Genomic DNA, 26930 nt, shown 5'->3' with positions numbered 1-26930 from the left:
TTTGAGTCAGGATCTTGCTCTGTCACCCAGGCTGAAGTGCAGTAGTATAGTCATAGCTCACTGTAGCCTCAAAATCCTGGGCTTAAGGGATCCTTTTGCCTCAGCCTCAAAATCCTGGGCTTAAGTGATCCTTTTGCCTCAGCTGTGACTACAGGTGTATGCCACCATGTCATGTTCTTTCTTCTCTTATATAGGCATTTTCTCTAAATATTAGCTTTGGCTGCATCCCATTAAATTTTAACATTTTGTATTTTTATTTTTGATCATCTCACTGTGTTTTCTGATTTCACTTTTTTTGCTCTTTGTTTGTTTTGGGTTTTTGTTTTTGAACCAGAGTTTCACTCCCATTGCCTGGGCTGGAGTGCAATGGCATGACCTCAGCTCATTGCACACTCTACTTCCTGGGCTCAAGCGATTCTCTTACTTCAGCCTCCTGAGTAGCTGGGACCACAAGCACATGCCACTGTGCTTAGCTAATTTTTGTATTTTTTGTAGATGGGGTTTCACCATATTGCCTGGGCTGGTCTTGAACTCCTCATCTCAAGTGATCTGCCTGCCGCAGCCTCCCAAAGTTTTGGGATTATGGGTGTAAGCCACTGCACCCAGCCCTAATTCATTTTTGATTTCTTATTTGACCCATTGATTATTTAGAAATGTATTGTTTAATTTTCACATATTTGCATACTTTTCTAATTCATGTCTGTTATTTCTAGTTTTATTTTATTTTGGTCGGAGATGATACTTTGTATGATTCCAATCTTTTTACATTTGAGACTGGCCAGCTGTGGTGGCTCACACTTGTAATCCTAGCACTTGGGGATTAAAAAAAGACACATTTTAGAATCAAGCACCTTGCCCTTTAAAAGGACTACTCTAGATTCCCCACCTCCATCCAAAAAGAAAACCTAAAACAAAGCATTAACAGGACCAAGGAAAGTTACAAGTAAATTAACTGTCTTCAGAACAACACTCAGCACTTTTTAAAGGAAGACAAGGTAATGCAAACTTTTTTCAATATACTGTATACAATATCTGGCATACAATACCAGCATGCACAGAAAAGATACAATTGTGACCCATAATTTAGAAATAATTTAATGTTTGCAGCAGCAAACATTAAACACAGTCTAGAGGCAAGAGTATTACTTGAGCCCAGGAGATCAAGACCAGTCTGCTCAACATAGTGAGACCCAGTCTCTACAAAAAATTGGCTGCTTATGATGTTGTGTACCTGTAGTCCTAGCTACCTGGGATAACCTAAGGTTATCCACCCTCCTTGGCCTCCCAAACTGCTGGGATTACAGGTGTGAGCCAACACACCTGGCCAATAATGACTTTTGATATAATATTCTGTACCAGTCACTGAACCAGGAAAAACAAAACAAAAAAACTAACAAACCCTCAAAGATGGAAATCTGGAATTGGTTGTTTGATGTGACTGAGCTTGAAACCAATGAAAGTAGTGATATTTGTGACTGTGAATTGTGGTTCACTAGAAATCCATGGCATGTAGCAACAAGAGTCATTTAAATTATTGCCTAGGATAAAGTTATTATTGAAGGCAAGACTTTGAAAGACAAAAAAGCTGCTGCAGTTGACTCCGGTGGTGGAATATTTGACTGCATTGAAAAATTTATAGAAGGAAAATGAAAAGTTTAGGATATGGTTAGGAAATGTGTGAGCTTCTCTCAGTTTCATAAGAAACTCTTATTTTTAGCCACATACGGTTTATTTTGGTCAATACTAACTTATTCACAGGCAGCAGAATTGAAGCATAAGTTGAACTCACAAATTCACCAGATCACTTCTGTGAAGGTTGGGACATTGATTTGAGAAAAATAAAACTTCTGAGAATTAGGATAAAGGCATTTGGGTGAAATTTGATGAATCTGAGGACCATGAAACCCCAAATCCTGGACCTTCTTTACTGGTAGGAACGCTTATTTCTTCTATATCTAAAGAGAATGCAATTCCTTGCTTGAAGACACTGAATTGGCCTCACCTGAGCCTCACCTGGCCTCATCTTATAACCCATCCCATACCCCTTTGCTGCCAGATTCATAACTCAAATCAGACCCAGCCTTCCAAGAATCATTAACACTATCCTATGAGAAAATATCCTATATAACAAAAATTAGTGTGCCACTTCAGTAATGTTTCTAGACACCAAATGGTTTGGAGTATATTGGACACTCTCTCTTCCAAAATGAAGGACAAATGTGTGCTATTGTAACACCCACTATTAAGAAAGGGCACAATTTTTGGTGAGCCTCTGTGGTTTTTCAATTGTAGTAGTATGCTATGATAGCATTATAGACCTAGCAAGAGGAGGCCCTAAAAAGTAGAGGAAAAAGGAAATCCTCCCAGTGGACAGAACATCGAGCAGTATATCTGACTGTCAGCTATAGCTGAACATTGCCTAATGATTCGACTATTTGGTAATTAGGAAGGCTGCGTAAGTGATGTATCTCTGCACATGAGCAGGGTTATCCTATGTGAATGAATGTTCACCAAAAGAAAGCCATTGCACAAGAGGCTATCAATAATGAAGTAGATAGACGGATATGAATATTAGCCAATCTCTTTCCCTAGCCATTCTACCTCTTGTTCAATAGGGTCTTATTTATAGTAACAATTACATCAAGGATGGAGGTTATATAAGAGGTGAATACATGGCCTTATCTTCACCAGAGCTGGTCTGGCTATTGGACTGCTGAATGCCTGCCTTGCTACCAGGAAAAGTCAAGATAGTCTAGGTGCTGGCTGCATTCCTTAGTGAAACCAACCGGCTACCGGGAGGCAGGTTGATTATACAGTTCTGGTTCTGTTATGAAGTGGACAATAATTTTTCCTTACTAAATTGGACATTGATTTTGGATATGGGTTCTTCTATTGTCATCGTGGTTGTGCTAACACTACCATAACCAGACATAATGAATACCAAATAAAGCATTATAATCATGTTTACCAACACATTGCTTCTAATCAAGGAACTCATTTTACAGTAAAGAAGTAAAGTTCTTTACTTTACAGTAAAGAACTCATTTTACAGTATAGCAGAAGGTTCATGTTCACAGAATTCACCGATTTTACTACATATCTCAATAACCAGAAACTCTTGGTCTTATAGATAATGATGAGTCTTTTGAAGACTCAGATAAGTCTCCTAGTAGCAGACAACAATCAACCACTCCCAGTAGTAGACAACAAGTTTTTAGTGCTGTCCTATAGGATGGGATATGCACTTTGAGAGAGCAACCTATGTATGTTACCTGGGATCAAGGGGTAAAAGAGGGAGTGAACAGTAGAAGAAGGAAGTTATAAATATCAACTGTAGTCTCATAACCACTTAGAGTAACAAAACTTGTAGAAGCTCTGCATTCCCTCTTACTTGTTTGTCTTATGTGTTCACACACAAATATGTCATATGCACATTTGTCTGTATATATGTTTATATATCTATATGTCCTGGTTATTTTCTCTCTTCCTCTCCTTTCCTATATTATTTTTCTATTAATAATTTATTTAAAGTAGAGAACCATGTAAATTAATCTCTAGGTTATAGAATATGCCTCAATTAGAAGAGGAATTGATATCCCCAACTTAGAGATAAACTCAGTTACTGACAGGACTTATTTTCTACATTGGCCATTATCCTCCTTGGCCACATCTAATGTAAGAGTTAAAGAAAATTCGTATTCTGGGTGCAGCAAAGTTTTTATATCTTGTTTCCTACCGGTATTGGTCTGCTAAAACTAGCTGTGGCTCCAAATCTGGGTTGTGGTTCCTTTGGCAATACATTTCCCTCAAAAATTTAGTTAGGCCTGTGATATATTTGCTTAATTATTGGTGGTTATTTTTCAATTTGGTTTTTAGGTTAAAGAGAATCCATTCAGGTTTGTGATTAAACTGAAGGATTAGCATTACACTGAGATAGATATGCTGATTGATTAGACTATGTATCTCTCATTTTTGGGGAAACAGTAAGAGCATCTGTGTAAAATGATAATTGTGATACAATTAGGCAGAAGGGTGATAATATTGCTACTTATTTGATATGAAAATTTAAATATGGGAAGAAGAATGAAAATGTATATCAAAGAGTCTGAAAGATAAACTCTGCAAGGCATTTGTCTGTTGGCCATGAACTCCATTACTCACTCTTTATTTGCAAGGGAATGGGAAGCCTGAAACTACATTTCCCAGAGTTGCTGGGGGCCAGCTGATTTCCACTTACGTGTTGCCAGTGAATCTGTGGCAGTAGATTTGAAAAAAGAGGAAAGGGAAGACTCTTTTCCTTTCTGTTTCTGGTGGTGGTTTTGGCAGCAGGAGCAACTCTGGGTGATTAAAAGCTCCCAGATTTATGCTCAAGAATAAATGTGGTGCTATCGGCAGCACAGAGCTCATGTACTCTGGCTCTGGCACCTGCAAGAGCGTCAGAATCAGCAGGTGAGCTCCTTGTCATAGCATTAGGAAGACTGTGAGCTCCTGGCTTCCTGCAAAAGAAGGTAGTGATTGTAGTTCTAACAGCAGCAGCCAGAGCAATAGTAAAAGCAGCCCATGCTCCAGTTACTTTGGTTGCATAGATATCATGAATTTTTATTAGTAACCATTTGGACTCCAACTAATGTACTACTTTTGTAATCAGTCCCTACTCAGTTAATTTTGTTTCAAATTTTTAGTGTGTTTATGGCTAATTTTTTCCTAGTTGGATGTTGAGTGATAGAAATACACATAATATGGTACCATTTATTTCATATTCAAGAACATGAAAAACAATACCTGATATTGTCTAAGGATAGATACATTGTCAAAAATCTTAAAAAGGCTAAAAAATGGTAAAATTTAAACACAGGATACTGATTATGGAAAGGAGGGAGAAAAACAAGTTTGGGAAGTATGCATCCGGCTTTAACTATTTTGATAATGTTTTATTTCCTACTCTGAATGGTAAATAAATATTATATTAGTAATAGTTTTAATTTTTTATAATTTGAAATGCAATACATTAAAATAAAGATCAGTACTAAGTGAGATAATATAATAATCATTTTTATTTGGGAAATTACTCATTGAGGTTGTTCAAAAATAGCTTCAAAAATTCAATTAGCGAATGTTTTGTAGAGGTTAATGCCTATTTGTGTTTTAGAAAAGCAATTGTTACATTCTTATAGCTTTTAAACATTCAGAATAATGTAAAATAAACTTACATTATGTAATTTAAATTTTGCTTTGTAATAATCACAATGACAACCTCTTAAAATGCATATCATTGCTTTCTCTTTTTCTTTTTACATTTTAGGTGTGATTTTTGGTCTTATAGATGTCAGCATTGGCGATTTTCAGGGGCAATATTATGTGAAAACCATTGAAAATTTGGCATTGGAATTCAGTTATGATATTTCATCTGCCCTGGTAGCAATATTTATAGCATTCTATGGAGACAGAAAAAAAGTAATATGCTTTGTAGTTTCCTCCTTTTTAGTAGGACTTGGATCACTTTTATGTGCTTTTCCATCATTTACTGAAGAAAGTTATCAAAGTAAGGTAGCAATTGAAGGTAAGGTTTTAAATATACTGTCATGCATCAAATCAATATTTATTCAAACCTTGGCTTAAGGAACTTAAAACAGACTGTGATAATTGTTCGTCTGTATATCCATCCATCCATTCATCCATATTGGTTTATATGACCAAGTTTGCTAATTAACTAATTGAAGCATCCTAGTGTACACATATGTCACAACAGAGGAAGTTAATGATTAGTTTTATTCTATTGATAGAAAACATTTATTTTCAGATGTTTGTCAGTAGGAAGCTCAGGGCTGTGATTCCTAGGAGAAGAGAAACAAACAACTTGAATTTTCTTTGAGAAGGGAAGAGTAAATAGATTGGGGACACATTTTATGATTATCAGGAGCATAAAGGACTTCCTTGAGTTTATTAATCATGAATTCAAAGCAGGATATGCATGGTTGTACAGTAATGTCAAGCTTTAAAAGTACATATAGGGAGTGGGAAAAAGAGTTATTTTGAGTAGGGTTGCAGTTTTACCATGGGGTTGCATGATTTGAAAGACAGCAAAGGAATTAAAAGTGTTTAGATGATAGTGAAAGAAGTAAGGACGTAAAGGGGACATTGGGATAGTGAAAAGGAGCAAAATCAATGGATTATATGCCCTGATGAATTTTAAGGATTGTTGGCAGTGCATTGCTAGAAAGAGTCAGCTGGAAAGATAGGGGTGGTTAGAATATAGATGCTTGAAATTATCATTAGAAAAGGTTTGTAGTTATTATTTTTGACATTTAAAATGACTAGCTGTATTAGTTTGTTCTCAGACTGCTATAAAGAACTATCTGAGACTGGGTAATTTATAAAGAAAGATGATTTAACTGACTCACAGTTCTACAGACTGTATAGGAGGCCTGGAGAGGCCTCAGGAAACTTACAATCATGGTGGAAGGTGAAGGGGAAGCAAGCACATCTTCATTATTGTGGCAGGAGATGAGCAAAGTGGCGAGTGTTACATACCTTCAAACAACCAGATCTTGTGAGAAATCACTATCATAAGAACAGCAAGGGCAAAATCCACCCCGTGATTCAGTCACCTCCCACCACCTCCCTCCCACAACATTGGGAATTACAATTCCACATGAGATGAGGGTGGTGACACAGAGCCAAACTATAGCACTAGCCAAGGCAGGTGGAGTACAGTGCATAACAGCAAAAAAGTTCAAGGAACTAAGAGGTCAGGATGTTGGAAGTATCACATTGACACTGATATCACAAGTTAATAGGTCTATATAAAACTGAACCTTCAGCATTTGAATGACAGTTCAAGAGACTACCTCCCACTTGATATGCAGTCAAAATCATTTCACATGGATACTAAGCCAGCTGAAAATGTTCCTTTGTGTACTATTTTGCAATCTGCACTTTAATAGGGTTTCCACAATATTATTTAAGAGCATGTGTTAAATGTCAAGCAAAACAACCCGTACAATATAATCTAATACAATTGCCTGGATCTACCAATCTACAAACAAATTATAATTACACAAGCATTTACTTAATACTGTTTTATAACCATCTGAAGAAAAAATGTATAAGAAATATACTGTGACCTGAAGGAAATTAAAATCTAGTGGATGACCACATAATGACTAACTCTAATGGAAAGAAATGTATACTGTGTAATTCCTTGTCCTTATGAACCTATGTTCTGAAAGTTAGTGGGTCTAAAATGGGAAGTTATTTAATCAGAATGAGACAAAGTTAACACAAAGATTGTTAAAGAGGTGGACATAAAACTAAACTCAGAAGGTACTCTTTGATAACACAGATAATCTAGAACATTAGAAATACTTTTAGCCTAGGGTCAAAAGTCAGGGGAACAGGATGCCAAATTTAAGAGGAATATGTGCTATGTGTAGCATGCACATTTATATTTTGGTTTATAATATATGCATCTTTTGCAGGATTCCGACACAATTTCTTTTCTTTTTTTATTTTGGAGATGGGGTCACAGTATGTTGCCCAGGCTTGTTGCAATCCTCTCACTTCAGCTTTCTGAGTACCTGGTACTACAGCTGTGTGCTGTGTCTAGCCCAAATTTTATGATGGCATTTTTCTGACAACATGATGATTGATTGCAGTATTGCTACATTCAGTGTAAATGACATGTTAACTAAAAGAAAAATGTATAATTTTGGAAATAGCTTGTAAAATATTTGTTAAAGAATACTACACATTTGTTGTATGTTTAACTTTTGAGTTCAATTAACAAAACTATAATTATTGTCTTTTCAAAAGATATTTGCAAAGAAACAAAGGTTTTCAGTGGTTGCCAGAGGCGTGCATCGTTCCAATCAAAATACTTGTCTTTCTTCACCCTTGGGCAGACTGTGCAAGGAATAGCAGCAATGCCTCTTTACATCCTTGGAATAACCTTTATTGAAGAAAGTGTTGCTACACACTCAGCTGGTATCTATTTAGGCAAGTTTTTACCCCCTCTAATATGATTGACCCACTTTGAATTTTCCTTGAATTTTGATATGCATGTCTAAGCTGATATAGAAGTACTGTTGGCCCTTATGATAACATTGTAATAAATGATAACTGGTATGCTAAACCTTTAAATCACATTGATTCACCTAATTCTGAAGAGCTGTTTGAGATTTGAGATTCTAGACAAGTCACCTGAATGTCACTGAAAATATATAGAGCAATTGAAAAAATCTATACTTTCATCAGGCCATGGTGGCTCATGCCTGTAATCCTAGCACTTTGGAAGGCCAAGGCATGCGGATCACTTGAGGTCAGTAGTGAAAAGCCACAGTGAAACTGTGTCTCTATTAAAAATGCAAAAAAATTAGCCAGGCTTGGTGGTGAGCACCTGTAATCCCAGCTACTCTGGAGGCTGAGGCAGGAAAATCACTTAAACCCAGGAGGTAGAGGTTGCAGCAAGCCGAGATGCCGCCACTGTACTCCAGCCTGGGTGACAGAGCAAGACTCTCTCTCTCAAACAAACAAACAAACAAACACACAAAAAATACTTTCTTAAGTAATAAAAATCATCCTCTTTATGGATACGTGTATGTACATTTATAAATATGTATATTTGTATATGTGTATATATATTTAATGAATAACAGCATACTATCCCTATATACAATCTCTCATGCTATTGTATCCTACAATAAGTAATCCTGGCTATATCTCAAGGTAATCTGTACTCTCTTATATTGCAATAGATTCTGGTCCTGGTAGATCATCTATTTGTACAGGGTTATCTAACTATCACTTCTGAAAATTTAAGTTGTTTTTATATACTTGTTGCAAAGGTATATTGAGACATCCTGACACCCTGGTAGCTAAGGTGAAGGGTGAAGAGGTGACAATAATGTTGAAGTATCATCTTGCTAGAGCACCCAAATTGAAATAAAATAAGGTATTTTGAATTTATAGTTATATCAAATATAAATATACTTTATATATGATATATTAAATATAAATATATTACATATATTACATGAAATATATAAATTAAATAAGGTATAATGAATTATATGCTGAGTTTCTCTAACACATGTATTGGATAATATATATTATGACTAGTTTTATGTGTTTGCTTCGCTAAATTATGATACCTAGTTATATAGACAAACACTATTCTAGATGTTTTGGTGATGGTCACTTAGATGTGATGAATATTTACAATCAGTAGATTTTGAGTAAAACTGATTTCATAATGTGGGTGGGCCTCGTTCAATCAGTTGAAGGTTCTATGAAGAAAGTCTGAGGTTTTCTGAAGAAGCAGTTCTATCTGGACTGTAACATCAACTCTCACTTGAATTTCCAGCCTGCTGGCCTTCTCTACAAATTTGGGACTTGCTAGGCCTCATAATTGTATTTTGTATGAGTTATTTCCTTAAAATGAGTCTCTCTGTTTTTTCTCTCTGTATTTTTTGAAAGTTATTTTTATTTTTGTTTGTTTAAATTCAATAATTTTGGGGGAAATGGGTGGTATTTGGTTACATAGACAAGTTCTTTAGTGGTGATTTATTTTGGTGCAGCCGTCACCCAAGCAGTGTACACTATACCCAATGTGCAGTCTTTTATCCTTCACCCACCTCCCTCCCACCCTTACTCCTCAGTCCCCAAAGTCCATTATATAATTCTTACGCTTTTGCATCATCATAGATTAGCTCCCACTTGTGAGAACATATGATGTTCGGTTTTCCATTCCTGTTTTTCTCTCTTTTAGTGGTTTTGTTTCTCTGGAGAACTCTGACTAATACAGAATGCTGTGAAAAGCTTTCAGAAGTAATCAATTTTAGTTAATTAATTTTTATCATAACAAAGTTGACTTATAAAATTGCTTGATGTTCAGTGTTTATTTTACAGGTATTGCAGAATGTTCAGAAATCATTGGATATGCTATGGGTTATGTGATAGGAGCACCACTAGTTAAGGTCCGTGACCAAAGCACTGCTGCAGAAAAGTAAGCATTATTTTTTCTTTTGTTTACATTGTATAAAATATTTACTAAATAGATACCATAGCTTATAAATAAACATATATATTTAATTTGTAATAACCGTGGTTTTAGAAAAATATATGCAAGTGTGACATATACACATATATGTACATATAATACATCTAAAGTATACATCTTAAATATTTTGAAGTGTGTAGAACTATACTGTTAACTATATGCGCATTGTTTTGCAATATATATCTAGAACTTTTGCATCTTGAAAAAATACAATCATTGTTCTACTTTCTGTTTCTGAGAGTTTGACTATTTTAGGTACCTTATGAAACTGGAATCATGCAGTATTTGTCTTTTTGTGATTGGCTTATTTCACTTTGAATAATATCCTGAAGTTTCATGCTTGCTGTAGCATATAACAGGATATCCTATTCATTTAAGGCTGAATTATGCTCCACTGTATTATTGTACATACCACACTGGCTTTATTCATTGATTTTTCAATGGACATTTAAGTTGCTTCCAGCTCTTCACCATTGTGAATAATGCTGCAATGAATATAGGTGTACAAATATCCCACAGAGATCCTGTTGTTAATTCTTTTGTATATATACCCAGAAATTGAGTTGCTGAATCATATGGTAATTCTATTTTTCTTATTTTATTTTTTTAAACTTTTATGCTGTTTTTATAGTGACTGCACCATTTTATATTCCTATTTGGTGGCCATCCGAATGGATGTGAGGTGATACCTTATTATGGTTTTGATTTGCATTTCCATGATTATTAGTAATGTTAAATATATTTTCATATGCTTCTTGGCCATTTGTATATCTTCTATTGAAAAATATCAATCCAAGTCCTTTGGACATTTTTAAATCAGATTTCTTTTGTTGCTATTGGGTTGAAGTTCTTTAGATATTCTGAATATTAGCCTCTTTCAAGACATGATTTGCAAATGCTTTCTCCCATTCTGCAGGCTACTTTTCACTTCACCAATTCTTTTCTTTACTGTAAAAAAAAGATTTTAAGTTCTATGTAGTGCATTTGTATGTTTTTGCTTTGCTGTCTGGGCTTTGGGTGTAATATTCAAAAATAATTGTCAAATCCAATGTCATGAATCATTCTCTCTATGCTTTCCTAAAATTCATGTGGAACCAAAAAAGATCCTACATAGCCAAAGCAAGACTAAGCAAAAATAACAAATCTAGAGGCATCGCAGTACTGGACTTCAAACTACTACAAAGCTATGGTTACCAAATAGCATGATACTGGCATAATAGTAGGCACACAGACCAATGGGAAAGAACAGAGAACCCATAAATAAAACCAAACACTTGCAACCAACTGATCTTTGACAAGCAAATGAAAACATTAACTGAGGAAAGGGCACCCTATTCAACAAATGGTTCTGAGATAATTGTCAGGCAACATGCAGAAGAATGAAACTGTATCCTCATTTCTCACCTTATACAAAAATCAACTCAAGATGGATCAAAGACTTAAATGTAAGACCTGATGTCATAAAAATTTTAGAATAAAACGTTGGAGAAACTCTTCTAGACATTGGCTTAGGCAAAGACTTCATGACTAAGAACCCAAAAGCAAATGCAACAAAAACACAGATAAATAGATGGGACTTATACTAAAAAGCTTCTGCACAGCAAACGTAATGATCAGCAGAATAAGCAGACAAGCCAAACATATATACATATTATATATATAATATATATATAAAATGAAATATTACTCATTCATAAAAAGTAGTGAAATAATGGCATTTGCAGCAACCTGGATGGAATTGCAGACCATTATTCTAAGTAACTCAGAAAGGGAAAACCAAACATTGCATGTTCTCACTCATAAGTGGGAGCTAAGTTATGAGGATACAAAGGTATACTATTGATACAATGGACTTTGGGTACTCAGGGGAAGTGTGGGAGTGTGGCAAGGGATAAAAGGGTATAGTGTGCACTGCTCAGGTGATGGATACACCAAAATCTCAGAGGTTACCACTAAAGAGCTTTGCCATGTAACCAAACACCACCTGTTGCCTAAAAACCTATTGAAATAATTTTTTTAAAAGAGAAAAATGGTCATGGATATAGGAATGGTGACTTTGTATCAGAGCACTAACGTGAACTTCTTACCAAGAACAATCTCTAATTAATTATATTCACTAGGAATTTAATATTACTATTACTTATTATCCAAGTGGTCAACAGTAGAAGCCAACCTTGAGTTTCCAATGTGATGCAATTTTGGAAAGACAAGTTGACCATTTGTTGTCAGGCTGATTACACTGGCCCTCTTTTAATGTAGAGGAGACAGTAATTTTCTCTTTACAGGGAAAGATACATATTCTAGACAGGGTTTTTTGTTCTCTACCTGCAGTGTTTCTGCTAGTACCACCATCCACAGACTTACAAATGCCTTATACATCCCTATAATATCTCATGTAATTTTGTTTCTAAGAAATATATGACAAGACAAAGGAAGTTTGACTGTATGATAACTACATAATTCATTGGTCTTACTTTGTACTCCGTTGTCCAGAAACAACTGGCTTGATAGAATGGTGTAATGACTCCATACCCTCAACTGTTACGAAGATATTAATATTTGAAGCTAGATTACTGTCTGCAAGATTCATTTTATGCCTTGATCCAAACAATTCTATGTGGTGCTATCTCACCCATATGGTTGCATGGTTCTGGGAACCAAAGGGTGGAAGTAGATCATCTTATTTTTACATGAAATATTCTACTGGGTGAATTTTTGCTTTCATTTTCTGTACTTTTGAGCTTAATGGGTTTGGAGATCATAACTCCCAATGGGACATGCTTTTGATACATAAAGAAATATAATGTTCTCAGTCAGTTGCAAATTTTAATGACCCTGAATTAACAAGTAGTGAAAGAGAGTCTAGGGAGTGGAGCCAAAGTTGCTGATTAGAAGCAGCTACAAGTGTGGCATTCACAGAGAGGAGCAAAAGAAGTGAATATAGCACTTTCAATAGAAATATCCAAGTACTCACATTAGGACTGATCAAGGAAACAGCTTGACCTACAGAGAATGAAGAAAAGGCAAGGCAATTATCCACCTGGGAGTAACATGGAGCCAAGGGAACTCCCACCCTCAACCTAGGGAAGTGGTGAGTAAATATGTGACTCTGAAAAATGATACTTTTCCTATGGATCTTTGCAACCATTGGATCAGGTGATTTCCTCCTGTACCCACTCCACCAGAGCTTTGGGTCTGACATACAGAGTTGTGTGGAGTCTTGGCAGAGCAACTGCTTAGGCATGCACAGAAACCTGGGAGATTTACCTACTCTGGCTCCAGGATCCCCAGCAAAGATGACTGCAACTCAGGCAAAAAGGGAGGTCTGTACATACCCCTAGGAAGGGGGTGAAATCCAGGGGCTGAGCAGGGTTATTCTGCAGGACCCACTTTCACAGCACCTCACAAGACAAGACCGCACGGGGCTGGAATTCCAGCCAGCCACCTGGCTGAGATGGGAAAGAGTTCCTGGGCAAAGGGGTAAGCCATCATCTTGGTTGTTCAGACAACTCAGCTATTCCAAGCTGAGGGCTTTGCAGAGTCCAAGCTGAGAAGGTTGGAGATGTTATCCCAGTACAACACAACTGCTTTGCCAAGGTGTGGCCAGACAACTTCTTTAAATGAAACCTAGATCCACTTCTCCTCATTGGGTGAGACCTAACAGTGAGGCTTCCAGCCACCCCTGCCCGCATTCAACGAGTAGAGTTCCGATTTCTCCCTGGGATTGAGTGCTGGGGGAAGTGGTAGGTCACTACCTATGCTGTTTGGGCACTCTGCCATTCCAGCCTGTATGCCTTGGAGACCTTAAACCAGTCAGGGGCTGAAGGGCTTCCCCAACATTAGCACAGCTGTTTTACCAAAATGCAGCCAGACTGCTTTTTTAAGTGGGCCCCTGTATATGTTCCTCCTGACTGGGTGAGACCTCTCAACTGGGGTCTCCAGCCACCTCCTATAGGTGTGTTCAGGCCAACAATAGGTTTGTGCCCACCTAAGACAAAGCTCTCAGTGAAAAAAGCAGGCTACCATCCTTGCTGTGAACAGCCTTTACTGGTGATACCTCCAGGTACTGGAAAATATGAGGTGAATTGACCCCCAGAAAATGGCAGCAGCCCTACAGAAAAGTAGCCAGAATGTTAAAAGAAAAAAAAAAAAAAACCCACAAAACTCATAACACAAAATACCCATCCAAAGGTCAGCAGCCTCAAAGATTGAAGGTAGATAAGCTGACAAAGATGAGAAAAAATTAGCACAAAAATGCTGAAAACTTAGAAAGCCAGAGTGTTCCTTTTCTGCAAATGACCGCAACACCTCTCCAGCAAGGTATTGGAGCTGGGCTGAGGCTGAGATGGCTGAAATGACAAAAGTAGGCTTTAGAATGTGGACAAAAATGAAATTCATTGAGCTAACGGAGCACATTGTAACCTAATGCAAGAAAGCTAAAAATCATGATTAAACAATGCAGGAGCTGACCGCCAAAGTAACCAGCATAGAGAAGAACATAACCAACAGCTAAAAATCATGATTAAACAATGCAGGAGCTGACAGCCAAAGTAATCAGCATGGAGAAGAACATAACTGATCAGGTAGAGCTGAGAAACATACTACAAAAGTTTCACAGTGCAATCACAAGTATTAATAGCAGAATAGAGCTAGCAGAGGAAAGAATCTTAGAACTTGAAGACGATCTTTATGAAATAAGTCAGACACACAATAATAGAGAAAAAATAATTAAGGAATGAACAAAACCTCTGAGAAATATGGGATTATATAGAGACTGACTCTGTGACTGATTGGGGTACCTTAAAGAGATGAGGAGAATTGAAACAATTTGGACAGCATGTTTCAGGATATCATCCAGGAGAACTTCCTCAACTTAGCTAGAGAGGCCAACACTCAAATTCAGGCAATGCAGAGAACCCCAGTAAGATACACCGCAGAAGATCATCCCCAAGACACGTAATAACAGGATTCCCTGAAGTCAAGATGAAAAAAAAATGTTAAGGGCAGTCGGAGAGAAAGGCCAGGTCACCTACAAAGGGAAGCCCATCAGACTAACAGTGGACAGCTCAGTGGAAACCCTGCAAATCCAAATAGATTTTGGGGGGACAATATTGAAAATTCTTAAAGAGAATAAATTCTAACCCAGAATTTCATATCTTTCCCAACTAAGCTTCATTAAGTGAAGGAGAAATAAGATCCTTTTCAGACAAGAAAATGCTGAGAGAATTTGTTCACAGTAAACCAGCCTTATAATAGCTTTTAAATGAAGCACTCAATATGGAAAGGAAAAGGAATTAACAGACACTACAAAAAGACACTGAAGTACAGAGACCAGTGACACTATGAAGCAATTACATAAGCCTGCAAAATAACCAGCTATCATCATGATGGCAGAATCAAATCCACGTGTAATAATAAAAATATTAACCTTAAATATAGATGGGCTAAATGCCCTGATTAAAAGACACAGAATGGAAGGTTGAATAAAAAACCAAGACCTATTGCTATGCTGTCTTCAAGAGACCCTTCTCACACGCAAAGACACACAAAGGATCAAAATAAAGAGATGGAGAAAAATCTACCCAGCAAATGGAAGACAGAAAAAAGCTGGGGTTGTAATCTTAGTTTCTAACAAAAAAGGCTTTAAGCCAACCAAGATCAAAAAAGACAATGAAGGACATTGCATAATGGTAAAGGGTTCAATTCAACAAGAAGACTTAACTATCCTAAATATATATGCACCCAATACAGGAGCACCCAGATTTATAAAGCAAGTTCTTAGAGACCTTTGAAGAGACTTAGACTTCCACACAATAATAGTGGAAAACTTTAACACCACACTGACAATATTATACAGATCATTGAGATAGAAAATTAACAAAGATATTTAGGCCATGAACTCAGCTCTGGATCAAATGGACTTAATAGATATCTACATAACTCTCCACCCCAAAACAATAGAATAAACATTCTTCTCATTGCCACATGGAACTTTCACTAAAATTGATTACATAATCAGAAATAAACCACTTCTCAGTAAATGCAAAAGAACTGAAATCATAACAGGTTCTTGGACCACAGAACAATCAAATTATTTATAGAACTGAAGACTACAAAATTCACTAAAAACCATACAAATGCATGGAAATTGAACAACGTGCTCCTGAAGGACTTTTAGGTAAAAAATGGAATAAAGGCAGAAATCAAGAAGTTCTTCGAAACTAATGAAAACAAAGATACAACATACCAGAACCTCTGGTACACAGCTAAGGAAGTGTTAAGAGGGAACTTTAGAGCCCACATCAGAAAGCTGGAAAGATCTCAAGTTAACAACCTAATAATCAAACTGAAGAAACTAGAGAACTAAGAGCAAACAAACCCCTAAGCTAGCAGAAGATAAGAAATAACCAATATCAGAGCTGAACTGAAGGAGACAGAGACATGAAAAACCCTTAAAAATATTTTAAAATCCTGGAGCTGGTCTTTTGAAAGAATTAATAAAACAGATAGACAGCTAGCTAGACTGATAATGAAGAAAAGAGAGAAGATTCAAGTAAACACAATCAGAAATGATAAGGGGGATATTACCACTGACCCCACAGAAGTACAATAGTAATCAGAGACTGCTACAAACATCTTGATGCAAATGAACTAGAAAATCTAGAAGAAATGAATTAATTCCTAGACACATATGTCCTTCCAACACTGATTCAGAAAGAAATTAATCCCTGAACAGACCAATAACAAGTTCTGAAATAAAGGCAGAATAAGTAGCCTATCAATCAAAAGAAGCCCAAGACCAGGCGAATTCACGGCAAAATTCTACCAGTTGTACACAGAAGAGCTAGAACCATTCCTACTGAAACTATTCCAAATAATTGAAAAGGAGAGCCTCCTCCCTTACTCACTGTATGTGGCCAGCATCATCCTGATACAACAATTTGGCAGAGATACAACAACAAAAAAGAAAACATCAGATCAATATACTTGATGAACATCAATGCAAAAATCATCAACACATACTGGCAAAACAAATCTAGCAACACATCAAAAAGCTTATACACGATGATCAAGTAGGCTTCATTTTTGGGATGCAAGGTTGGTTCAACATATACAACTCAATAAATGTGATTCATCGCATAAACATAACTAGAGACAAAAACTACATGATTATCTCAATAGATGCAGAAAACGTTTTTGATAAAATTCACCATCCCTTCATATTAAAAATTATCAATAAATTACATATTAAAGAAACATAATTAAAAATAATAAGAGTCGTATATGACAAACCCACAGTCAATATCCTACTGAACCGGCAATAGCTGGATGCATTTCCCTTGAAAACCAGCACAATACAAGGATACCTTCTCTCACCACTTCTATTCAACTTGGTATTGAAAGTTCTGAACAGGGCGATCAGGCAAGAGAAAGAAACAAAGGATATTCAAATAGGAAGAGAAAAAGTCAAACTATCTTTGTTTGCAGATGACGTGATCCTATATCTAGACAACTCTATCATCTCAACTCTAAAGCTTCTTAAGCAGATAAGCAATTTCATCAAAGCCTCAGGATAGAAAATCAACATGCAAAAATTGCTAGGATTCCTATACATCACCAACAGGCAAACCAAGAGCCAAATCATGAATGAATCCCCATTCACAATTGCCACAAGAAGAATAAAACACTTAGGAATACAGCTAACAAGGGAATTGAAGGATCTCTTCAAGGAGAACTACAAACCAATGCTCAGAGAAATCAGAGAGGACACAAACAAATGAAAAACATCTCATGCTCACAGAGAAGAATCAGTATCGAGAAAATACCACACTGACAAAAGCAATGTTCAGATTCAATGCGATTCCCAGTGACATTCTTCATGAAACTAGAAAAAAACTATTTTAAAATCCACACGGAACCAAAAATGAGCCCAAATAGCTAAGGCAATCCTAAGCAAAAAGAACAAAGCTGGAGGCATCACACTAACTGACTTCAAACTATACTACAGGGCCACAGTAACCAAAACATGGTATTAATACAAAAACAGACACATGAACCAATGGAACAGAATAGAGAACCTAGAAATAAGACCACATACCTACAACTGTCTGACTTCTGACACAACTGACAAAAACAAGCAATGGAGAAATGATGCCCTATTTAATAAATGGTGCTTGGAGAGCTGGCAAGCCATATGCAGAAACTGAACCCCTTCCTTATGCCATATACAAAAATTAACTCAAGATACTTGTGGGTATACAGCCTTATTTCTGAGCTCATTCTGTTCCAGTGGTCTATGTGTCTCTTTCTGTACCAGCACCATGTTGTTTTGGTTACTATAGCCTGTAGTATAGTTTGAAGTCAGGTAGTGTGATGCATCCAGCTCCATTATTTTTCCTTAGGATTGCCTTGGCTATTTGGTCTCTTTTTGGTTCCATGTATCCCTGTAGTATAGTTTGAAGCTGGATATCATGATGCCTCCAGTTTTGTTACTTTTTTTTAAGAGAGTCTCACTCTGTCGCCCAGACTGGAGGGCAGTGGTATGATCACAACTCACTGCAGCCTCAGTTCCTGGACTCAGGTGATCCTCCCACCTCTAGAGTGGCTGGGACTACAGGTATGCATCATCACACCAGGATAATGTTTTTGTATTTTTGGTAAAGATAGGGTTTAAAAAAATTATAACTTCATATATACCATATACAAAAATCAACTCAAGATGGATTAAATACTTAAATGTAAAGCCTAAAGCTATAAGAACCCTAGAAGAAAACCTAGGCAATATCATTCCAGAATAGGCACAGGTAAAGATTTAACGATGAAGACACCAAAAACAATTGCAAAATAAGCAAAAATTGACAAATGAGATCTAATTAAACGAAAGAGCTTCTGCCCAGCCAAGGAAACTATTAACGGAGTAAACAGACACACTACAGAATAGGAGAAAATTTTGTCAAACTATGCATCTGACTAAGGTGTAATATCCAGCATCTGTGAGGAATATAAATTTACAAGAAAAAACAAACAGCCCCTTAAAAAGTGGGCAAAGGACAGGAACAGACACTTCTTAAAAGAAGACATACATGTGGTCTACAAACATATGTAAAAAAGCTCACCATTGCTAATAATTAGAGAAATGCAAATCTAAACCGCAATGAAGTCCTATCTCACATCAGTCACAATGATTATTAAGAAGTCAAAATATAACAGATGCTGGTGAGGTTGTGAAAAAAAGGAACTCTTTTACACTGTTGGTGAGAGTGTAAATTAATTCACCCATTGTGGAAGACAGTGTGGTAATTCCTCAAAGACCTAGGGACTGAAATACCATTCAACCTAGGAATCCTATTACTGGGTATATACCAAAGATAGACATCATTCTATTTAAAAGACACATGCATATGTATGTTCATTGCAACACTATTCACAACGGCAAAGACATAGAATTAACCTAAATTCTCATCAATGATAGCCTGGACAAAGAAAGTGTGGTACATATACACCATGGATACTATACAGCCATAACAATGAATGAGATCATGTCCTTTGCAGGGATATGAATGGAGCTGTAGACCATCATCCTTAGTAAACTAATGCAGAAATAGAAAACCAAATACCGTATGTTCTCACTTATAAGTGGGAGCTAAATGATGAACATACATAGAGGGGAACAACAGACACTGGGGCCTACTGGAGGGCAGAGGGTGGGAGGAGGAAGAGGATGAGAAAAAGTATCCAATTGATACTAGGCTTAATACCTGGTTTATGAGATAATCTGTAGAACAAACCCCTTTGACACACATTTACTTATTTAACAAACCTCCATATCCTGCACATGTAGCCATGAACTTAAAAGTTAAAAAAAGAGAATCACAATACTAACTAATGTGAATATTTTGAGTTACTGGTTGGGGAGGAATGGGTTTCTGCTATATAACAGAGACAGTCATAACTTTGAAATCCAGGGGATTTACCTGATTCTTAGTATTCACATTGCCCAGTAATTCTCTTTAAATAACTGCCTCAACTTATTAAAGAAAATACCACTAAGGTTCAGATCCTATAGGAATAGGACAATAGTTGGGTCACCTCAACAGGTGAAGTATCCTTTCCAACCAAGGTGCTAGCTGAGGGTAAGGCATTCATACAACAGGTGGTAAAAGAAGGCAGATGTGATGGTAAACTTAGACCTTGTCACTAATAATGATGCAGGGATGGTGGCAACTAGGCTTTGTGTTAATTTCCTTCTAATTTTTATTCTTCTAGGTTATATGATGAGCCCTGGTAGTGGTAACTATTTTAGATGCAATACCTTTGTCTCAAGATGCTTGAGACAAATAATTTGAGGTAAATACATGAGTACACACTATAAATTTGAGAGATGATACTAGGAAGCATGATAGGGTAGTGGGGAAATAAGCAAGGGAAGATAAAAAAGACAATAAAGTGTTCATTATATTGAGCAGTTTACTGCTTGAAGAAATTAGTACTCAATCCTGCTGGAGACTCTGGCGGACAGTATAAGATATGAGTTATCCCAGCAGCCACTTAAAGGAGATTGGATATATATCTACTAACTCCTGGAAATTGTTGGTCAAATGATGCTCCTGGGGTTAATATTAACCCCTGGGTATTTCTGACCTGCTTTTTGAGACCTGGGCCAAGCATAGAGTTCCTGCTATTCAAAGTTATTCATTTGCTATACATGAGAGTGATGAATGCCTAGCTGAGATAATACAAATGGGACACTAACAACATCTTCTTACAACAAAGTTTTAGTTTTCAGTTGTAAGTATATTCGAATTGTTAGAATCCCATTATTGTATAGTGGCTGACAGGATTTGGTGTATCTATCTCAAGAACTGTACTCACCCAGGTTTTTTTTTTTTTTTTCCAGCAAAGAACAATAATAGATTTTGAGGTACAAAAGTGATGGATTGGGTTGGATAGCATCAGTTTGCTGCGATTGTTCCACTTTCTACTTTTCTCCACTCTGCTCTGTACCTAAGGAGGTTGACCTATTACAGACAATATTAATGGGCTCCTTTATCATCTAGCTTAATTTTAGGTTTGGCTTGTGAAGAGCATTGGCAAGAGATCTGAGAGCATGAGGAAACTTAAATCTGGATATTTATTCTTTCCTCTCCTTTCCTGATGAATCTCAATGGTTTGGTGGTGTCTCTTTAATAAAGGCTACATTTGTCTTATGACTCTCAGATACAACCACCTGTATAGTTCACTTAAGTTCTGTCTCCTCTTGCCTCTTCAGGCACCTTTTCAGGTGGTAATGGCTCTCTTCTGTTGCGAGATCCAGAATACCATCTTTTCCTATACGGATTTCTTTACACTTTATAGTTCCTTTTATTAAATTACTCAAAGAGAATGTATTGTTAGGACTCAGTATGTATATTAGCCTTCTGTATTTTTTAAGTTTGAATTTGCTGCTTATTTCCTTTCTTATTTTTATATTGGTTCATTATTTCTTATAGATTTATAAAAATTCTTCACTTATTATTATGGATGTTAATTATTTGCTAGATCTGTGACAAATAATTTCTCCCAACCTGTCCTTAAACTTTGCATATGGTATCTTTTATTATACAAACTTTAAAAGTTTTTATATAATCAAATATGTCAATATTTTTCTTTTCATAAACTTTTAATGTTCTTTCTTGCTTAAGATGTTCTTTTTTTTTAAATTTCAATAGTTTTTGAGGAACAGGTGGGTTTTTTTTTATTATGTGAAGAAGTTTTTTAGTAGTAATTTCTGAGATTTTGGTGCATCTATCTCCTGAGAAGTGTACACTCTACCCAGTGTGTAGTCTTTTATCCCTGACCCCCATCCTACCCTTTTCTGCTAGTCCCCAAAGTCCGTTACACTTTTCTTATGCCTTTGCATCCTCATAGTTTAGCTGTCACTTAGGATTGAGAACATATGATGTTTGATTTTCCATTCCTAAGTTACTTCATTAGAATAATGATCTACAGTTCCATCCAGGCTGCTGCAAATGCCATTATTTTGTTCCTTTTTACAGGGGAGTAACTATCCCATGGTGTATATATACCACATTTTTTTAATCTACTCATTGGTTGATGGACATTTAGGCTGGTTCCATATTTTTGCAACTGCAAGTTGTGCTGCTATAAACATGCATGTGCAGGTATATTTTTCATATAAAGACTTATTTTTCTCTGGGTAGATATCCAGTAGTGGGATTGTTGGATCAAATGCTAGTTCCACTTTTAGTTCTTTAAGGAATCTCTATACTGTTTTCAATAGTGGTCGTACTCATTTACATTTCCACCAGCAGTGTAAAAGTGTTCCCTTCTCACCATATCCACACCAATATCTACTAATTTTTATTTTTAAATTATGGCCATTCTTGCAGGAGTGAGGTAGTATCTCATTGTGGTTTTAATTTTCATTTGCCTAATAATTAGTGATACTGAGCATTTTTCATGTTTCTCAGCCATTTGTATATCTTCTTTTGAGAATGGTCTATTGATGTCTTTGCCCACTTTTTGATTGGACTTTTTGCTTGCTGACTTGTTTGAGTTCCTAGTTGATTCTAGATATAGTCCTTTGTCATGTGCATGGTTTGCAAATATTTTCTCCCACTCTGAGGGTTGTTTGTTTGTTAATTATTTATTTTGCTGTGCAGAAGCATTTTGTTTAGATTTTATCTACTTTTTTTTTTTTTTTTTTTTCTTTTGAGATTTGCTTTGGGATTCTTGTTCATGAACTCTTTGCCTAAGCTAACATCTAGAAAAGTTTTTATAATGTTACCTTCTAGAGTTTTTATAACATCAGGTCTTAAATTTAAGTCTTTGATCCATCTTGAGTTGATTTTTGTATCAGGTGAGAAATGAGGATCCAGTTTCATTCTTCTACATGTTGCTTGCTAATTATCCCAGCACCATTTGTTGAATAGGGTGTCTTTTCCCCAATTAAGGTTTGCATTTGCTTTGTCAAAGATCAGTTGTTTGCAAATATTTGGCTTTATTTATGAGTTCTCTATTCTGTCCCACTGGAATATGTATCTATTTTTATATCAGTAGCATGCTGTTTTGCTGACTATAGCCTTGTAGTATAGTTTGAAATCAGGTAATGTGATGCCTCTAGACTTGTTAGTTTTGCTTAGTCTTGCTTTGGCTATATAGGCTCTTTTTTGGTTCCGTATGAATTTTAGGAGTGTTTTTTTTTCTAGTTCTGTGACTAATGGCATTGGTACTTGGATGGAAATTGCATTGAATCTATAGATTGCTTTTGGCAGTATGATCATTTTCAAAATATTGATTCTACCCATCCATGAGCATGGAATGTGCTTCCGTTTGTGTCATCTATGATTTCTTTCAGCAGTGTTTTGTAGTTTTCCTTGTAGAGGTCTTTCATCTCCTTAGTTAGGTATGTTCCTAAGTATTTTATTTTACTTTTTGCAGCTGTTGTAAAAGAGATTGAGTTCTTGATTTGTTTCTCAGGTTGGTCAGTGTTAGTGTATAGAAGTGCTACTGATTTATGTACATTGATATATTATCCTGAAACTCTACTGAATTCATTCATCAGTTCTCATAGCTTTTTGGATGGGTCTTTACAGTTTCTAGGTATATAATCATATTATCAGTGAACAGCAACGTTATGGCCTCCTCTTTACTGATTTGGATGCCTTTTATTTCTTGTTTAATTGCTCTGGCTAGGACAAGAAGTTCTTATGCTCTATAACATTATTAAAATATTTGACCATATTTTCTTCAGTACTTTTGTAAATGTGTTTGTATGTTTATATTTAACTTTCAATTTCAGTTTATTTTTGCATGTAAGACACATGGGCCAAGATTCTTTTTTTCTTCAAAATGATATCTAATTGCATTGATGGCATTTATGTATCATTATGTGATTTTTATGGATATTAAATACCATCTTCATCATAAATTAAATTTACCTGTATCCATAGATTTTCTTCTTGTTCCGTGTAATCTGTTTCCTGATATACATTTCTATTCCCATGCCAATAGTACAATGTTTTAGTTATTTAAACTTTATTGTATAGTTTGCTATTTAGTAGGAGAAGTACCTATTTATTATTGTTTTTCATCCAACATTGGGGCCCTGTTTGCAAAATGACTCTTCCATCTAAATTCTATAATCTCAGGTTTTAATCAAAGCATTTTGATTTAAATTACTTGAATTTATGGACCACATTAGGACTGTTATCTTTGCATACATATGATATGCTACTCTATTTTCTCTGTTCTTCCTTTATACCCTTCAATAAAATTTTATAATTTCCTTTATTGAACATATTTCATTAAGCCTATTCTTAGGCATTTCATACTTTTTAAAATATTGTGTGTGGAATCTCCATATTTTATATGTAACCTTTATATTGTTTTCCCCAATTGATAGGTTTTTTTTTTTTTAGTTGATTTCCCTACCTCTTCTGGGTACACAATTATATATACATGTGTAATGNCCCAATTGATAGGTTTTTTTTTTTTTAGTTGATTTCCCTACCTCTTCTGGGTACACAATTATATATACATGTGTAATGATCATATGTAATATAATGTATACGGTTAGAATGCATAGCTGGGTTCAAAAGTGAAAAAAAAAAAAAAACTCCTGAATATGATAATCAATGAGGAAACATGCAGCCCTAGTAACAATCTGGAATTGAAAGTCCTTGAGTGTAGCATATGCAGATATGTATGACAAGTGGGTAATGGAAATAAAGACTACAACCCTATGAAAAGTGGAATTTCTATTCCTTAATAATGCTTGCAGTGGATAATGAGTTGTCCCATCAGTGAATAAGGCTGTATACATTCTATAAAACACAAGGCCTATAAGCAAGTTACTCACCAGGTCTTGGCTGGCAATAGAAACACTCATGAAAACCCAGCACTTCCAAAACTATGTTTACTGTCAATGTAGGCATTTTCCCGCAATGGCTGTTTGGAGGGGGTCTTAAATGTGTGCAGAGTGGAAGACAATGGTGTCTATGTATTAATCAACTTCACCTAATATCCTCCCTAAATGACAGAATAGCTTTACAAAATTCTCATAAATCCATGGCTTCAGTATTAACTGAAGACAAAGTAGGCTTAAACTGCAAAATAATTATGACTAAAAAGAGAATAATAACAAATCCCAGCATAGGATCCTTTACTTTCCCATATCACCTTCCCCACTGCAAGGCTTTATGGTGAGCAAAGGCAGATGAATAAAAATTGCAGAGAGACAGAAGACAGAGAGGTTAACAAAGGGTTCTACGGGTGAATTTGGAATAATAACTAGAAGGATACATTCACACTAAATCTGAGAGTTCAGAGAAGGGACTAGAAGAAAGGGATTTCAATGTATTTGTAACTGAAAGGGTTAAATGCCATAAAAGGTTTCAGTTGTGCAACATAAAGGGCCAGGCTTGCCATAAAGGTCTAAGTGCTTGATTTTTAAGAATGATTTTAAAGGAGAGAGAAGATTTAAAAAGATAGTGTTCCAAATATATAGCTTCTGGTGAAGAAAGAAAAGTTTAATAGGAACAAACAAGTACCTTTTGTGAGTATTTGAGTGAGTACTTTTGTGTCTACCAAGTGATACCAAGGAAAAGAAGGAAAAGGGGAAAAATTAGAATCCTATAAGACAAAACAGAAGCATATAATTGGGGACTCACAATTACTCCCTTTCAACAAAACAAACAATAGTGACAAATTAACAAAAAGTTTCATTTGTCTCACTCTCCAACCCTCCCTCCCTCACTCTCAGGTTTTCCACTCTGATTATGGTTTTGTTGTAATAAAATACCTAAAGTTGATTTTTTTTTTCATTTTCTCTATTAAAGCACTACAAACAATGATGATCCAGATTGGAAATGGACTTGGTGGATTATTTTTCTTTATGCCGCTCTTGTTGCATGGTGTATGTTAATCCCATTGTCATGCTTTCCAAACAATATGCCAGGTGACTATAAAATGTCATTTACTAAATTAGAGGATAATAGTTTCTTCGTCCATAGTTCTTCTTCTCAGAAAATAACTATACTACATTTTAAAAAAAATGAGTATGCCTCTTGCTGTAGTCGTTTGTAATAGAGATAGAGTGTCAAATGCTAGTGTTATTTAAGCAAATAAAGCAGCATTATAGCCAAATATTATTTGATTTGTGTGCCAGAATTTCTATTTCTTTAGGGTTTTTTTTGTTTGTTTTATTTTTATTTTTTGAGGTGGAGTTTTGCTCTTGTTACCCAGGCTGGAGGGCAGTGGCGCGATCTCAGCTCACCGCAACCTCTGCCTCCTGGGTTCAAGAGATTCTCCTGCCTCAGCCTCCCGAGTAGCTGGGACTACAGGCGTGCACCACCATGCCCGGCTAATTTTTGTATTTTTAGTAGAGACGGGGTTTCACCATGTTGACCAGGATGGTCTTGATCTCTTGACCTCATGATCCACCCGCCTCAGCCTCCCAAAATGCTGGGATTACAGGTACGAGCCACCACCCCTGGCCTATTTCTTTAGTTTTGAGATAGAGTCTTCCTCTGTCACTCAGGCCGAGTGCAGTGGTATGGCCACAGATCACTGCAGCCTCAAACTTCTGGGTTCAAGTCATCCTCCTGCCTCAGCCTCCAGAGTAACTTGGACTAAACGTGCATGCCACCATGCTCAGCAAGTTTGAAAATTTTTTTTTTTTTTTAAGAGATGAAGTCTTGCTATGTTGCCCAGGCTAGTCTTGAACTCCTGGCCTCAAGCTATCCTTCCACCTTAGCCTCACAACGTGTTGAGATTACAGGCCTAAGCCACTACAACTGGCCCAGAATTTCATTAGAATTAGTGCATATTTTTGGTTCTCATTATTTCCTTTAAAAATGCTTTATATCTAGAG

General features: G+C 36.2%; 1 protein-coding gene across 1 annotated transcript in view; it reads left to right on the top strand.

Annotated features, from left to right (window-relative positions):
* Positions 1–26930, top strand: part of SLCO6A1 (solute carrier organic anion transporter family member 6A1) — a 124073-nt gene that overhangs the window by 5533 nt on the left and 91610 nt on the right. Inside the window, exons 3-6 of the mRNA XM_017509158.2 lie at positions 5303–5560; positions 7813–7995; positions 9907–10003; positions 25897–26015. Of these exons, the coding sequence (XP_017364647.1) occupies positions 5303–5560; positions 7813–7995; positions 9907–10003; positions 25897–26015 (657 nt within the window). The remainder of the gene's footprint in view (positions 1–5302; positions 5561–7812; positions 7996–9906; positions 10004–25896; positions 26016–26930) is intronic.

Source organism: Cebus imitator, unplaced genomic scaffold, assembly GCF_001604975.1.
Source record: "Cebus imitator isolate Cc_AM_T3 unplaced genomic scaffold, Cebus_imitator-1.0 Scaffold408, whole genome shotgun sequence".
In the NCBI taxonomy this organism is placed as follows: Eukaryota; Metazoa; Chordata; class Mammalia; order Primates; family Cebidae; genus Cebus; species Cebus imitator.
Note: the sequence above shows the minus strand (reverse complement) of the source record. Positions and strands in the feature narration are given on the sequence as shown.